The 18,089-nt window shown below is 39.5% G+C and overlaps 2 protein-coding genes across 6 annotated transcripts in view; both read right to left on the reverse strand.

Moving 5' to 3' along the window:
- Positions 1 to 18,089, reverse strand: part of Nrcam (neuronal cell adhesion molecule) — a 509,489-nt gene that overhangs the window by 458,509 nt on the left and 32,891 nt on the right. The gene's annotated exons all lie outside the window — the stretch shown is intronic.
- Positions 1 to 18,089, reverse strand: part of Pnpla8 (patatin like phospholipase domain containing 8) — a 91,473-nt gene that overhangs the window by 24,544 nt on the left and 48,840 nt on the right. For 2 of the 4 annotated variants that reach the window (XM_060392138.1, XM_060392133.1), the window contains exons 2-3: positions 3,615 to 4,737; positions 3,375 to 3,524 (exon numbers count right to left, since the gene is read on the reverse strand). In XM_060392138.1, coding sequence (XP_060248121.1) covers positions 3,375 to 3,524; positions 3,615 to 4,649 — 1,185 coding nt within the window. In that variant the 5' untranslated portion in view covers positions 4,650 to 4,737. Of the gene's footprint in view, positions 1 to 3,374; positions 3,525 to 3,614; positions 4,738 to 18,089 lie in introns of those variants that run through there. The other 2 variants (XM_060392143.1, XM_021659920.2) reach the window with 1 other exon arrangement.

Raw genomic sequence — 18,089 nt, forward strand, 5'->3', positions numbered from 1 at the left:
GTTAGAAATAAGTGCCCATGCCCGGAGCAACTAGAAAAACCTGTGTGAACTAAAAAAGACCACCTTTTAAACACAGTACAGAGCTGCTAAAGTAACATAAGAAATAGCTTTCTACCATGAGAGGGGTAACTGTTGCCTAGAAAGCTGATAAACTTGCTCTCTTCCCTGCAGGCATTTGCTGATTCCTGCAAAACACAAAGGATAGAAAACTCCAGCTTGTTTTAGAGAGCCACAAAGGAACAGAGAACCTAGCTAAACATGTGGTCTCATGGGGAGGGGTGGGGGAGGGGTACTGTGCATCGCATGGCTACTTTCAACTTAACACACCAACAGAATTCTCAAAGTAGGTTGGATGGGAGGGAAAAATGTTATGCTCAAGCCTTCTTTCAAAATGTGTGTGTGTGTGTGTGTGTGTGTGTGTGTGTGTGTGTGTTTTGCAGTCCTGAGTTTGTAGGACCCAAACAGGGGGAAGTAGCAGTCTTTCCCAAAATCTAACTAGCTTTAACTCAATTCTGTCCTAACTTACTGAAGGCTATTAGTGTTCCACTTTGTATGTCAGCAGAGGAGCAAAGTAATTCTGAAAACAAAAATAAATCTAGAACTTATGCAATTTTTAGTGCTCACAATGCTCAGCATACAGAAAAGCTACGATGTATGTCAAATCAGTATCATATAGTAAAAGACCATGGGTAATTCTCCTACTAGAATTACCAATAAAAGATGTTTAAATCACAGTAACATTAATAAAATTATACCTCAAAGCATCACATACTTATAAATTAACAAAATAAACCTTATGAAAGATGCATGGGAAACTCACATTGAAGAATTTTTGAATACTGATGAAAAACAAAGATCAAATTGATACTTCATTTGTCCTAACCTGTCTTACTTACTCAATGCAATTCTAGCATAATTTTATTTTCCTTTTTGATTAACTTTAAAATTCATAAGGTGATATGGCATGTTAAGATAGTTAAAGTGGGGGCTATAGATGGGTAAGTGATTAAGAGCACTGTCTGTTCTTCCCAAGGGCCTGGTTTTGGTACAGACTCAGACAGACACATAGGCAAAATACCCATACATACAAAAATAAGTTTTTTAAAAAAGAAGGAAAAATAATAGCAAAGCAAGGAGGGACAACTTAGTGGTTGAAAACATGTACTGCTCTTGCAGAGATCCTAGCACCCACATCTGGTAGTTCCCAATCACTTGTAACTCTAGGTCTAAGTGATACAAAGAAGAAAAAGAAATCTGCTTAAAACAGTGGGAGGAACTGGCAAAAAGAAAACTTTAGTAGGTAAACTTCACAGTCAAGCAACACATCACACAAACAATTTCTTCAGTTTGTTGTTTTTAGATTATTAGTTAGGGGAAAGGTGACAACTTTTTTCCAAATACCTAGATTTTTATTGCTGACTGATCTAAATACAATTCCTACACCACATTTCTCTTTGGTGCTTGAAGGTTTCTTAGATTTGGGATCAGCTCTCAAATAAAACCACCATGAAAACTATCCCAAAATCTATTAACAGTACAAACAATAAATTATGACCCACTATATTAAATAAATGGAGAACAAAACATTCACAACACCCCACTGCACTGTAAATAAATCCTATCAATATGCTGAGGGAAAGAAAGAAACCACACATGGATCCCAAACTAACCTTTTCTGCAGACTACGACAGAAAGGGAGAACAACTTCCAGGGTACTGCAATGTTCTGTTTGCGTCTGTGCTGAATCTGTGAACTTCACTTGACAAAAGGTTCTTATGTTATTTTTGCATAAGATGCTGTTAAATCCTTCTGTAAAGCACATACTATGTCTGAATGCTAGGCCTCTTGTAAAATTAATGTTGGAACTTATTTCCTAGTGCACTGATATTTAAAAAGTAGGGTCTTTCAGGAAGTGCTGAGGTCCTAAGAACTCTGTCTCGCATATGAGTTTAGAGACCTTGGAAGGAAGGCTGAAATGAGCCGCTCCATTGTGAATTCTGCCATGTGGATGAATCACAAGCTGCAGCAAGCAGATAGCCAACAAACCTTCATCAGATCCCAGACCTGCCAGCACTCTTCCCTGGGCCTCTCAGTGTGCACATTACGAGAAACATTTCTGTTAGGTGCATGTGTAACATACTACCCAGTTGAAGATGTTCTGTTACAGCAAACCAGTGGACTAAAACAGAAATTGTATTTTAGAGCCCTCCTTTCTGGAAATGAACACTATCTTTAAAAGCACACATATATTTCAAAAACTTATCTCTAAAAGATATATGAAAGATAAATCTCAAATTTTAGGAATATGAAATATTGAAGCGCTGAATACATGTCATACAATGTAAAACTATTGAAGGGTATATTTCAAAGAAATACTTTTAAAAAAGACAGTTATCAAAAGGTAGAAAAAGTATAAATTAACATTTTTCTGAATGGTAGGCTAAAAAAAGGACTTCAAGGTTGGGGTGTGGTGGTGCATGCCTTTAATCCCAGTACTCAGAGGCAGGCGGATCTCTGTGATTTGGTGGCCAGCCTGGTCTACAAATCAAGTCCAGGACAGCCAAAGCTACACAGAGAAACCCTGTCTCAAAAAAAAGAAAAAAGAAAGAAAGAAAGAAAAATATCACTAACAGAGTTTTAATGAAACTGTAACAATATCATTATAGTATTTCCAATTATTAAGTATACACATAAACTTAGTATACACAGAGACTCACATTCTGTAGTCACTTAGCTTCTCTTTAAATGGTCTATTTAATTAAGTCTAAACTTTGTCCACTATATATAAAATATTGAGGAAAGGAAGGCTAATTGCTTTAATAAATCAATTATTAGTTAGAATTTTTGTACTTTAAATGTAGAAAGACCATGGGATGGTGAAATAAACATCAACAATGGCTTTCCACATTATGTTTCCTGTCTTGTTTTTAGACAGAATCTTGCTACATATCCTAGGCTGGTCTCACACTTATGATCCTCTTGCCTCAGTTTCCCAAATACTGAGGTTAAAGATGTTTGACCACTCCTGGCTATTTCCTATCTTCAAAAAGTGAATACACAGTAAAAATACCTCACTGCAATTAAGAATCCGCAATTATTAGGCAATACAACTAAATATTTAAACTTATACTCTATTTTTATGTATGTCCAGCTCAAAGTATAGGTATTCACAATCATACCAGAATTTATGTCAGAGAATAAAAGGAATTCACTAGCCTAATGTGTATCATAAAATAATAAGGAACAATTGATGAATATATATTATATGATTTTTATAAAACAAAGATTTGAAAAAAAAAGCTTTGAATTCCATACTTTAAAAGGTTTATTATAATTTTTATTTCAAGATAAATATTAAATAAGTTGGACATTACCTTGACAGCCACTCCTTTTCCTTCAGGAAATTCTAGAAGATGAAAAGTCAGTTCTTCAACCCTAGTAATACAGAGCTTTGGATCAGTTGTTCTTCTTAAGGCCTGAACTAACGCTCGAGTTCTGTTATCAATACTCACTCTTGCAATAATCTACAAAGTCATATGAAACATGTAATTAGAAGATATAGTTACTCTACAAATGGTTAACATTTCTTAGGCCCACATTGAAAACCAACTTGCCTTTTCTCGCTGAAGTGACATACGCTTTTTCTCCTCTGCCTTCTTGTCTTTGCTGACAGCTTGCTCAGTTTTAGCAGTCTCTTCTTGTCCTTCTGGCTGACTCTTTGAGTCAGACTTTAATTTGGGTACAAGTCCACCAATGTAACCACCGACTAAGGCTTGTACGCCTTCCGTGGGACGAGAAAGGAAATTAGCAATACTTTGTTTTGTGGACACTGGGAGAACCTCAGGCATCTGGTCAGGGTTGGAAGGTTTGTCTTCAGCATCTAGAGGAGATCCTGAGTCTGGCGTATCTGTCAGGATGTCAGAGCCAGGTGAACTGGATTTCCCTTCTTCAAGGTCTGGTTTGTCCTGAAGATGTTTATCTTCCTTTGTTTGAGACATTTTTTCCTTGCTCTTAAAGTATGAATTAATATGATTTGCTAAAAAGTAAAATGACTCTCCAAATCTGGTGGTTATACCATATGTATAATGGAAAAGACTTTTTCTACTTAAGTCTTCTTTATCTGCAAGGTAACTTTTCTCTTCCACAAAAGAATTCTTTTCTGCTGATTTATCACTATAGTTTTTCAAAGACTCAATGGCTTGTTTAACATTTTTTTGTTTTAACCAGCCTCTATCTGATACTTTTCTTAATATTCGAGAACTTGGCTTAAATTGAGCTAACCGTAAAACCATTTCATTTTGACTGCCAAAAATAGCCTTTGAAACTAAATTCAAAGTACTTTTAATACGGGACATATGAATGCTCACTTTTGTAAGTCCCTTGGGAGCAGAAGTGCTACGTTTTAAAATTCCAATATGTAAGCCATAGTTGCTTGGAGAGTGCCAGTGTTTACTGCAATGTGCTTCACTTTTGTTCCATTTACAGCTTTTCTTACTTGTGTGAAAATCTCTGTGGACACTGATATGGTTCATGCACCAATAATGTTGAGAACATACAAAATGCAGCGGTTTGCTTCTCTGCTTCCCACAAAGACTTCTTGCATTACTAAAGAGGTAAATATATATATCTAGAGTCAAATTAACAGACATAACTTAAAATCATTTATTTTCTGTGTGACATTCTTTAATTTCATTCCTGAATGCTTCATTTAAGAAATTCCATAACTCATGGTCTTACCTGAAATGGTTTAAAAAAAATCAATTAGTAATCGAATTTTAAAAAATCAAAGTTGAGTTAATACATATGACTTAGCACCACAGCAACAAACCATCTTAAAGAAAGGTAGACTAAAGCTGGAGAGGTGGCTCAGCAGTAAAGAGAGTTCTTGCTCTTAGAGAAGACCTGGGGTTCAATACCCAGTTCATAATCCGGCTGTCTGTAACCCCCAGTTCCAGGTGAACAAATCCCTCTTCTGGACTCCAAAGGGCACTACACAAATGCGGTGCACAGACATATATTCAGGCAGGACACCCAAACACATAAAAAATAACATGAAAATTTTCAAAAATGGAATACTAAATTTCCAAGATGTCTGATAAGATCTAATTTTTAAGAAAGAGAAAATAAATGTTCATAGCAAATGTCAGTGAGAAGTTGGGGAAATTTTTTTGACAAGGGCAGAAAACAACCAATGTTTGTTTGTTTGTTTGTTTGTTTTTCAGAATACCTCAAGAATGTTCTCTAGGCCAGTTGCTAATTGATTCCTTTGAAACTTCTTGAGCAGAGCTTTCATAACCCACAAGGCTCTTGGCACTACTGTCTTGCAAACTAGGATGGCCTGTTAAGCACTGTTTTCCTAATCCAAACTCCCAAAGTATCACCCATTCATCCCCCAAAACACAGTATGCTCAAGCCTATCAGCAATATCCCACTCCCTGATACCAACTTAAGCCTTAGTTACTTTATTATTGCTGTGGTAAGATACTATGTCTAAGGCAACTAACAGATTACTTGGGGATTATAGCTTCAGACAGTTAGAGTCCATGAGCATCAAGGTTGAGACTACGGCAACAGGTGTGCAGGCATGGTGCTGGATTAGTAGCTGAGAGTTTACATCTTGATCTACAAACACAAAACAGAGCTATCAAGGAATGATATGGGTTTTTGAAACTTCAAAGTCAGCTCCCAGCTCCAACAAGGCCACACCTCCTAATCCTTTCAACTAGGTTCCATCAACTGGATTCTAAGTACAGAAATATATGACTCAATGGAGACCCTTTTTATTACACTAGTGATCTATTAAACATTTTTAATGTTTTGGCATTAAAACATATTAGGTCAGACATGAGGCTGAGCAATGAATGGCTTTCAAAGAAACTAATCCTTGTGACACAGTTTTATGTCAAGTTGACACAAGCTAAAGTCATTTGAGAGGAGGGAACCTCAATTTTGAGAGGAGGTTTCTTAACCTCAATTGAGAGGCAGTTTCTTAATCACGGCAGATCTCTGAGTTTGAGGGCAGCCTAGTCTATAAAGTAAGTTCCAGGACAATCAGGGCTACAAAGAGAAACCCTCTCTTGAAGGTAGGAATGTAGAAAGTAGGAAGGAAGGAAAGGGAAAGAGGGAGGGAGAAAGGGAGGGAGGGAGGAAAAAAGATATACAGACGGACGTACAGACAGATGTACAGGCAAGCCATGATTAATGGAAGAGGGCCCAGCCTTTTGTGGGTGGTGCTATTCCTGGGCTACTGGTTCTGGCTTCTGTAAGAAAGCAGCCTGAACAAGACATAATAAGCAAGCTAGTAAGCTGCACCCCTCCATAGCCTCTGTATCAGCTCCTGCCTCCAGGCTCCTGCCCTGTTTGAGTTCCTGTTGGGATTTCTTTTGATGATGAACAGTGATATCGTGTAAGCCAAATAAATACTTTCCTCCCCAAGTTTCTCTGGCCATGGTGTTTCATCCCAGCAAAAGAAACTCTTAAGACAGTCCTGGATCTGCATATTCTAACCATTTACTTTCCTGAAGTTCTAATCAGTCATTCAACCTTTTATAATTTTTAAGGAAGTAGTTTCCTTTTGGGAGCATCAGTTCAGAGTTATTCCTACAGACCAACTTTTAGGATGGCTCATTTCTCTAGTAGCATCTGAGTAAAGAGAAGAGCAGTCTTCATGAAACTGCTGGCAAACCCATTAAGGAATAAATCCTAAGATCCCATCAAATTCATCAGACATCATAATTTGGGTATGAGCTTTTTTTTTATTTTCTGTATACAAACTAAGTAAACAAAGTGATGTATATATTATTTATTTAGAGTTCTTTTTTATGTATATGGGTGTTTGCCATGTATTTCTGTGAATCATATGCATAGCCAGCACCCATGAAGGCCAGAAGAGGATGTCTGAGTTGCAGACACCTGTGAGCCACCATATGGATGCTAGGAACTGAATCTAGGTTCTCTGCAATAACAAGTGCTCCTAACCATTGAGGCAACTCCCCAGACCCTAGATAGACATCAGACTATGTCTGTATCTATGACTATAACTACTAGAGGCTATCCAGAGCCTTTTAATTTGTAAAGAACATTTCTGTTAATAGCATTAGCAAGATCCAATCAGTTGGCCTTGGTGGGAAGAAGTTTTATTGTTTAAGGATTTAAGAGTTTGGATTTAAAACAGAGGTGGTTCCCAAATAGAGCTTATTTTTTATTTGTATATTTATTTTATTTTATTTAAATTTTATTTTTATTTATTTGATTTATTTTTGAATGTTTTCCCTGCATGTATGCATATGCAACACTTGAGTCGTCAAGGAGTCTAGAAGAGGGCATCAGATCCCTCTAGATGCCGTAGAACTGGAGTTAATGATGGTCATGGGCCACCACTTGGGTACTAGGAACTGGTCCTAGGTCCTCTGCAAAAGCAACAAGTGCCCTTACCTGCTGAGCCATCTCTCCTGCCCTGGAGTTTCTTTCGGGGTATCTAAAATAGGACTCTGTTGATTTAAACATATACTAAAACATGACAGAAGAGATTATACTGTTGCAGGATACTTGATCACACTGTGAACCCCATGTTTACTGGAAAAGCCTGTGTCTACTTGCAGCCTTAGCACATACCTTAAATCCATGACAGATTTAAATAAAGTCAATCATAGGTCAAAAGGCAGAACAAGCAACCAGTTGACTGGGAGTAAACAGAAAAGAAAAAAAAAAAAACACAGAGAGTAGGAGGAAGTCAGGAAGACAAATAGAAAGCAGCACAGGAAGTAGAAAGGAAGAACATTGAGTTTGAGTGTTTTGTTTTTGTTTTTTGTTTTGTTTTGTTTTGTTTTGTTTGTTTTTTGTATAGGAAAGGAGACTTCCTTTTCCTCTTCTGAAAGTGAGCTAGGTGCTTTCTCTGCATCTCCGAGCTAACAGGCTTTCACCCAGCATCTGGCTCCTGAGTCTTTATTGGTAAAATCAAACATTTGCAATTTTGTTAAAAATAACAAGATTCTTTGATGAAAGTAGTGAAGAATGTAAAACTTTTAAACATGACTTGGCTTAAGGAAGTAAAAAAAATCTGGGCAAGGAAACAGTTATCAGACCACTTAATGATCACCATGATCATTAAGAACATAACAGCACCGGGGGGCAAGATGGCGGCGCTGTGAGGACTCTCATTCTGAGCAGCAGCAGCAGGATCAGCACAGTGACCAGCAATCAGAAATCGCAGCCATAAAACACAGTCATTGTGTTTCCCAGGTGAGAGGATACCCCACGGTGGGGGATTCAATCAGCTTTTAACTCACCCGGCTAAACTGTGGAAGAGATCCCGGTTCCGCCAGACACCTGGCTGCCGGCCGCCAGCCCCAGCCCCAGCCCAGAGCCACAAGCCAGTGTCTCTGGTCACGGTCCCAGACTGAACCATGCGCACCACACTATCAGAGACTGGAATTTTCAGTCGAGAGATAACCCCACGGTACAGGAAATGATTGGGACCTTAGGTCACCCAGACATCCCCTGGAAAAGACTCAGGTTCCGCGGGCACCCCAGGAGCCAGCCCGGAGCCGGAGCCAGAGCCAGGGACCCAGGCTCCAGCACAGAACCCTGCCTGCGCGCCTGATTCGCCACCTGAGATAGAACTGTGGGCACCAGGACACCAGATAATGAGTTTCACTGTCCGGTGCAAACACACAGGGAGGGAAATGGCTGGTCTGATCTCAGAGCACTCAGCCGACACCCCCACCCCGAAAAGGTCTTGGGAAAATTATCCAGTTTAGGCAAACACCCAGGTTCCCAAAGGACGGAAAGGCGAAGACTGAGCAGCCAGAGAATCCACAGGGAAGGAAGGAAACTGTACTGACTTAAATCACCCAATCCTTCCCTGGAAAAAAGTCTAGAAAAGACCGGCAGGGCAGAGCCGCCATCACTCAGCTGTGCTCCAGACACAGGAACAGTTGCTGCGCTACAGATGTCCAACTGGGTCACACAAGCTGATCATTAAATTTACAGCAAGAAACCCAGAAACAGGGCAGCTGTCGTCAGGACTTCCCTGGGTGAGAGGAGAACCCTCTCGACTAACAAGGACCACAGTTACCACTCAGGTCTCTATCCCTGAGGTGAGCAGCAGCAACTCCTGAAAAAATGCCAGCCATCCAGGGACTATACCCAAAAAGCTGAGAAGACTTCCTTCAGGAAAAACCAGCTTTCTGCAAAGGGGATTCTCTCCACCACAGGATCCCCAGGAACCACCAGAAAATAAACCCAAACACCTAAGATAGCACAATGGGTAGAGGCCAGCGTAAAAGCTCAAGCAACAAAAGACAAAGCAATATGGCATCTCCAGAACCCAGTTACCCAGGGGCAAGTAGCCCTGGATACCCCAGCATAACTGAAATCCAAGAAGAGGACCTAACAACTATGCTCATGAAGATGATAACAGAGGAAACAAATAAGATATGTAAAGACATGGAGGAAGATAAACTCAAACAGAATATTACTATCCGTAAAGAAATAGAGCAAATTGCAGCCAAACAGTTTGTGGCCTTTAGAAAGGAAATGCTTAAAGCACTGAATGAAATAAAAGAAACAGAGTTGAAGGAACAAAAAGAAAAACAGGAAAGTACAATCAGACAGGTGAAGGAAGTAAACAGAACAACTCGAGACCTGAAGATAGAACTGGAAAAAATTAAAGAAAACACAAATGGAGGAAATAATGGAGAGGAAGAATCTAGGGAAGAAAACAGGAACTACAGAGGTAAGCATAACAAACAGACTACAAGAGATGGAAGAAAGAATCTCAGGTGTGGAAGATACAATGGAAGAAATCGATGTATCTGTCAAAGAAAATGTTAAATCCAAAAAAATTCCTGACACAGACAATCCAAGAAATCCAAGAAAATATGAAAAGACAAAACCTAAGAATACAAGGTATAGAGGAAAAAGAAGACTCCCTTCTCCAAGGCCCAGAAAATATTTTCAACAAAATCATTGAAGAAAATTTCGCCAAGTTAAAGGAAAGGCCAATAAGAATACATGAAGCCTACAGAACACCCAACAAATTTGACCAGAAAAGAAAATCCTCCCACAACATAATAATCAAAACAGTAAGTATACAGAACAAAGAAAAATTACTAAAAGCTGCAAGGGAAAACGGCCAAGTAACATATAATGGCAAACCCATTAGACCCACAGCTGACTTTTCAACAGAGACTATGAAAACTAGAAGGGCCTGGACGGATATCATGCAGACCCTAAGAGAACAGATGTCAGCTCAGGCTACTATAACCTGCAAATCTCTCAGTTCTCATAGAAGGATAAAACAAGATATTCAATGACAAAAACAAATTTCAACAACACCTACACACAAATCCAGCATTACAGAAGACACTGGAAGGGAAAATACAACCCCAAAAAATTAGCTTCTTTCAAGAAAACACAGGAAAAAATTAACCTTACTACATTAAAACAAAAAGCAACCAAGCACGCAACCTGATGACCACAGCCAACATCAAAATCAAGGCATCTAACAGCCACTGGTCATTAATCTCTCTCAACATCAATGGACTCAACTTTCCAATAAAAAGACACAGATTAACAGAATGGATATGTAAACAAAACCCAGCAATCTGTTGCATACAAGAAACACACCTAAGGCACAAAGATAGACATTACCTGAGAGTAAAGGGTTGGAAGACAACTTTCCAAACAGACCCAAGAAGCAAGCAGGAGTAGCCATTCTAATATCTGATAAAATAAACTTTCAAACAAAATTAATAAAAAGAGAAAGGGAAGGACACTTCATACTCATCAAAGGAAAATTCCACCAGGAAGACATCACAATCCTGAACATCTATGCCCCAAATACGAGGGCACCCACATTTGTGAAAGAAACATTGATAAAACTTAAAACACATATAGATCCCCACACATTAATAGTGGGAGACTTCAACACCCCACTCTCAATAAAGGACAGGTCAACAAAACAGAAATTAAACAAAGAAACAATGTCTCTGACAGAGGTCATGAATCAAATGGACCTAACAGACATTTACAGAACCTTACACCCAAACACAAAAGAATTTACCTTCTTCTCAGCACCTCATAGAACCTTCTCCACAATAGACCATATAGTTGGTCACAAAGCAAGCCTCAAAAGATACAAGAAGATTGAAATAATCCCTTGTATCTTGTCTGATCACCATGGAATAAAGCTGGACCTCAACAATAACAGAAATAGCAAAAAGCCTACACACACATGAAAACTGAACAACTTGTTACTAAATGACAGCTGGGTCAGGGAAGAAATAAAGAAAGAAATTAAAGTCTTTCTGGAACTCAATGAAAATGAAGACACAACATACCCAAACTTGTGGGACACAATGAAAGCAGTGCTAAGAGGAAAGTTCATAGCACTAAGTGCCTTCACGAAGAAATTCGAGACAGCTCATTCAAGCAACTTAATGGCTCACTTAAAAACCCTAGAAAAAGAAGCAGACACACCAAAAAGGAGTAGACGGCTGGAAATAATCAAACTCAGGGCTGAAATCAATCAATTGGAAACAAATAAAACAATTCAAAGAATCAATGAAAGCAAGAGCTGGTTCTTTGAGAAAATCAATAAGATAGACAAACCCTAAGCAAGTTAACTAAAAGGCAGAGAGACACCACCCAAATCAACAAAATCAGAAATGAAAAGGGGGACATAACTACAGACACTGAGGAAATCCAAACAATCATTAGGACTTACTTCAAAAGTCTATATGCCCCAAAATTTGAAAATCTAAACGAAATGGACAATTTTCTTGATCGATTTGACTTACTGAAGCTGAACCAGGGCCAGGTAAATCAACTAAATAGTCCTATATCCCCCAAAGAAATAGAAGCGGTCATCAAAAGTCTCCCATCCAAAAAAAGTCCAGGACCAGATGGCTTCAGCACAGAATTCTACCAGACCTTCAAAGAAGAGCTAACACCAATTCCCTTCAAACTATTCCACAAAATAGAAACAGAAGGAACATTACCAAACTCATTCTATGAAGCCACAGTCACCTTGGTACCTAAACCTCACAAAGACTCAACAAAGAAAGAGAATTTCAGGCCAATCTCCCTTATGAACATTGATGCAAAAATACTTAACAAAACACTTGTAAACCGAACCCAAGAACACATTAAAGATATTATCCATTATGACCAAATAGGATTCATCCCAGGTATGCAGGGGTGGTTCAATATACGGAAATCCACCAATGTAATCCACCATATTAACAAACTGAAAGAAAAAAACCACATTATAATCTCCCTAGACGCTAAAAAAGCATTTGACAAAATCCAACATCCATTCATGTTTAAAGTATTGGAGAGAGCAGGGATACAAGGCACATATCTAAACATAGTAAAGGCAATATAAAGCAAGCCTATAGCCAACAACAAACTAAATGGAGAGAAACTTGAAACAATCCCACTAAAATCAGGGACAAGGCAAGGCTGCCCACTCTCCCCATATCTCTTCAACATAGTGCTGGAAGTCCTTCCTAGAGCAATAAGACAGTTGAAGGAGATCAAGAGGATACAAATTGGAAAGGAAGAAGTCAAATTATCACTATTTGCAGATAATATGATAGTATACCTGAGTGACCCCAAAAACTCTACCAGGGAACTCCTACAGCTGATAAATACCTTCAGCAAAGTGGATGGATACAAAATGAACTAAAAAAAAAATCAGTAGCCCTCCTGTATAAAAACAAAAAAACAAACAAACAAAAAACAAAAAAAACAGGGATGTGCATTGTATCCCTGATATCTCCAAGACTTTTAACATGAATGGGTGTTGGATTTTTTCAAATGCTTTTTCAGTATCTAAGCAGATGATCATATGTGTGTTTTGTTTGTTTGTTTATTTGTTTGGGTTTTTTTGTTTTGCTTTCAGTTTTTTTATATGGTGGATTACCCTGATGGATTTCCATATATTGAACCACTCCTGCATGCCTGGAATGAAACCTACTTGGTCATGGTATATGATATTTTTGATGTTTTCCTCTATTCAGTTTGCCAGTGTTTTATTGAGTAATTTTGTATCAATGCTCACAACATAAATTGGTCTGAAATTCTCAAAAAAAAAAAAAAAAGAATGCTGTAAAACCAGATACTAATTTGCAATATCATCAACTAAACCCCTCAAGAGTAGACTAAGAAAATCAGGCAATAGAAAATGGTTTTATGTATGGTTTCAAGACTCCCACTATATAAAACCACTATTTCTAAAAATAATTAGCATGAATGTGAAGGACAAATTGTTTTCTTGAGAATGTCTAAATAAATATAAGAATACCAGCAAATTTTTAGGAGAAAAAATTAGTAATACTGTACTATTTTTTTACAAGAAACAAGCATTTTTTCCAGTAACCAAATATGTCACTCATTCATGCATGTTTTCTTCATAGTATAACAGATAAGCATTTTCATGTGCTCCAAAGTAACAGCAAAAGCAGAGTGGGTAAAAATCCAGCACTTGCTCTATTTCTGCAATACACCTTCCCACACTGAATATACAAGTTAGGGCTTTGAAAGTGTGGTTAATTTTAAGCTCAGCCAAGATGGCAGCACACCCACATTCCCAGGCTTAAAATATCACAACTTTCATAGCTACTCCTGCACACCTTACAAAATTCATATGTACATGTAATGATGCTAATGATATTTCTCCATCCAGGTTCTGCATATATCGTTCATCTGCCAGCAAAGATTTGTTTGATGTTACTGATGTTACTCCATGGAATTGAAATTCCTTAGAGACACTGGAGGAAGTGTCTGATGCACTGGGGGAGGTCTGATGCAGATGACAGACTTAAGTGAGAAAGAACAAAAAATGACTTTCTCTGTCCCTTACAAACTTTGTGTTTTCAAATGAAAACCAAAAGGAAAATCCAGAGTAATTCATATTTACTTCTTTTGGCAGTGAATCTCAGTTGAGCTGTATGCATAAGAACTATTCAACCTAGCAGATGCTGAAGTCTAAGCTTATCGGCCATAAAAGTGCTGAGTGTGATGGCAAGAAAACAATGCGGCAAGAAAAACTTAAACTAGAACTTCATTCTCTTGGATATTTCTTGGGAAAATCAATAGTTCGTGGGTTTCATCTGCAATCTGCTTCTTTGTTTGTTCAGCAGGGAAGAAGAATATGAAAAGATTTTGGCTTCCCCCTCACTTCTTTTTGATGGAGTATTAGTCAAAACTCTTAAAATTTCAGAATATAGATGGAACCATATTATTAGTGAATAAAGTAATTTGAAATCTTAAAAAATACCAAGACTCTGGTGTGTTGTTCTCCCTCCCTTCTTCCTTCCTTCCACTTCCCCCCTATCTATCTCCATATACATCTCTTATAACCTGCCCTTCTCTGGCAGAAGGGTAGTTAAACCACTGAGCTATATCCCTCAATCCAGAGCCAAATATATTTTAAAATGACTTTCTTATCAACGAAAAGTGTGAAAGAATAGTGAAAAGCAGAAACATAGATGCCTAACAGTTGAGAAGCAAAACATCCAAACCAGAAAAACAGAAAATTGCCACACAGCCATTTTCAGCTAAAGTGGGATTCTCATATTTTGCCAAGAATTGAAAGGGCCTGACTAATTCCTTTTGGAGGCTGGGCCCAAAGCTGGGCCAAAGTTCTTGCCATCCTTTCCCCTCTCTTGTTTGCTTAGTTCCTGGAGACCACAGGAGACAGGCAACCAATCAGCCACTGGCCAACATCTAGCCCAAAACTAAGTCAGTCAAACAAAGAGAAGTCCCTATAAGGAAAACCTCTCTCTCCCCAAAGTGAAGACCAGTCAAAACTTTACAAATACATCCCTCATGAGTACTGGCCAATCCCAGTAGAAGTCACATAGCTACAGCTGAAATTCCCCTAAAAACATTTAAGAGGCCTGTGAGTTCACTTCATGGTTATAGTTTTCTATGAATGGTCGATTCCTGTATGCTGGTTGTTTCTGCAGAATAAACGCTCTTTGCTTTTACATATTATTTCAGTTTGGGGTCTTCCTTCAGCAATTATTGGACCTATATAAAATCTCCCATCAACATAAAGTGATACTTACTGTTTAAAGCTATTCCTAAAAAACAAAAACAAAAGTTGAAAACTCCAGTGATTAGACAATGGGGGGATCAAAAAATGGAAAAAAAGCTTACTATAAAGGACAGTGGTCATTTCTTCAAAGGAGACATACAAGTGGTAAAGCAATGTACGAAAAAAAAAAGCCCAAATATCACTTTTTTTTAGTCACGCACTATTATATTTTAATAAAATATCATATATGATATTTAAATTTACAGAAATTGGGGAGCAGAACCAAGATGGCGACTAGCACACACAGCTTCTGAGCTGTGGAAGAGCTGAATGTCTGAGTTGGTGAGTGGAAGGACCTCTGAACCCAGGAAAACAACGATGAGGCTTTCTAAACAACAGGGAACATCGCATGAGACCTCCCTCCTCCGCACAGCGGACTCATCGAGATTCTCAACGCAGACCTAACTGCCTGGGGTCTGCAGCCACTGAGGCAGAGTTCCTAGCCCTTTAGTGGCAACTGCCAGAGGTACCGATCTTGGAGTCCCAGACCCAGACGGCAGCACCATCCTTCCAGGGCCTGAGTCTGCTAGTCGCCATACTGGCTCAGCAGGATCATGATCACTGACTATATGGAATGCCCAATCGCACAGTGACAGAGAATATGATATATACTCACCAAAACCAGGCAGAAATGCCATATAAGCTAGGCACACCAGGCGCTGGGCCTCCCAAGCTTGGAGAGCAACAGTGGAGAGCCCCCAGGACTTCCCAGAAAGCACCTGGACTGGCAACCCAGTCTCCAGATACAGAGGGACTTCCTAACCTGGCGACAGAGCAACACTGAGCTGGTGGGGCACATCAGTCCTCCAGCTAAGACTAACCAGGGCCAAACCAGAGAACAGAGAGCCTGGTTACCCCAATCCCTGCTGATGTGACCACCTTGAGAGTGAGTACACCGTTGCATGTATGCAGAGCCCCAGATCCATGCCCCTTCTAAAATAGAAGTCAGACATCGGTCCCCTCCAACCCACATACCCACTGTGGGAAACATTGGGACATTGAGGCCCCTGCACTGCGGGTCCAGACCCACGGCACCATCATCCCATGGTTCTGGTTCTGCTAGCCAACATACTAGCCACGAAGGGTCACTCAGACACTGACTGCATGGCCTGCCCAATCTCTCAGTGACAGATATTATGCTATATACCCACCAAAGCCAAGCAGACCCGCCATAGAAGCTAAGCACACCAGGCGCTGGGCCTCTCAGGCTTGGAGACTACAGTAGAGGGCCCCCAGGTCTTACTAGAAAACATCTGGACTGGCATAGTCTCCAGCTACAGCGGGAACTTCTAATCTGGCAGTGGCAGCAGCACTGAGCTGGTGGAGCACATCAAACAAGCAGGGCCAAACCAGAGAGCAGAGAGCCTGAATACCCCGATCCCTGTCAAGTGACCTGCCTAAGAGTGAGTGTACCCTTGAGAATCTGCAGAGCCCCAGATCCAGGGTCCTTCTAAAACAGAAGTCAGGCATCAAACCCCTCCCACCCACATACCCACTTTGGGAAACAGAGGGTCACTTGGGACATTGAAGCCCCTGCTCTGTGGATCCAATTGAGGAGTTAAGGCAGTTAATGCCAGAAATTGCTCCACGACCATCACTAGCACCTGCTACATATACAGTGCAGAGCCCCTCCCACACACTCAAGGGTTTAACATTATCTATCACTCTGTCCCCTGAGACACACTTCCACACACACTTCCACACACACACACACACACACACACACGCGCGCGCGCGCCTGCATTTGCCCTATTTGTGCCTGCGTACTTTTCTCCCACAGGTACAGCTAGTCCTCAGCAGACGCTGAGGACACAGGACCTCTCTCAGTTTCCTGAAGAACTCTCCAGACGCCAGAGAGAGACAGTACCAGTCTGAACTGCAGAACCCAAAAACAAACAGGAAAGGATTCAGATAAGCCAATGGCCAGGGGTAGGCGAAAGAACACTCCCAACATAAATCAGGACATCATGACTTCACCAGCAACCGCCAAAATTGATGGATACTCCAATTCATCAGAAGCATAGGAAAATGACTTTAAAGCTATGCTTACCCAACTATTTGAGGCTCATAAAGAGGAAACAAACAACTCTCTCAGAACAATAACCATGCAAATTCAGTCAGTTAAAGAGGAAATGAACAAATCTTTCAAAGATTTGGCCAGTCAATTGGAGGTAAAGAAAGAAGAAATAGACAAAATTCTTAAAGAAACACAGGCAAACATAGCCAAACAAATAGGGGCACAAGCAGAGATAAAATTAGTGGCATATAGAAAGGAAATGAACAAAAAAATAGAGACCATCATAGAGAGACAGAAATCCACATTCAAACAAATGAAGGAAATGGTGCAAGGCATGAAAACAGAATTAGATTCAATAAAGAAAACACAAACTGAGAAAACCCTTGAGCTGGAGAACTTGGAGAAAAGATCAGGAACCACAAAGGTAAGCATCACCAAGAGAATACAAGAGATGGAAGAGAGAATCTCTGGACCTGAAGATACACTCGCGGCAATTGATACTTCTCTCAAAGAAAAAGTAAAATCAGAAAATCCCAAACACAAAATATCCAAGAAATCCCAAACACAAAATATCCATGAAAAGACGAAATCTAAGAATAATAGGAATTGATGAAAAAGAAGACTCCCTTCTCCAAGGTCTAGAAAATATTTTCAAGAAAATTATAGAAGAAAATTTTCCCAACTTAAAGAAAGAGATGTCCATAAATATACAAGAGGCCTACAGAACACCAAATAGACTAGACCAGAAAAGAAACACATCACGTCACATCATAGTCAAAACACTAAATCTACAGAACAAATAAAAAATATTAAAAGCAGCAAGGGAAAAAGGCCAAGTAACATATGAAGGTCGACCTATCAGAATCATACCGGAATTCTCATCAGAAACTATGAAAGCCAGAAGGGCCTGGGCAAGTGTCACAGAGACTCTAAGAGATCACAAATGTCAACCCAGACTACTATACC

The sequence above is a fragment of the Meriones unguiculatus genome, chromosome 1, assembly GCF_030254825.1.
Source record: "Meriones unguiculatus strain TT.TT164.6M chromosome 1, Bangor_MerUng_6.1, whole genome shotgun sequence".
In the NCBI taxonomy this organism is placed as follows: Eukaryota; Metazoa; Chordata; class Mammalia; order Rodentia; family Muridae; genus Meriones; species Meriones unguiculatus.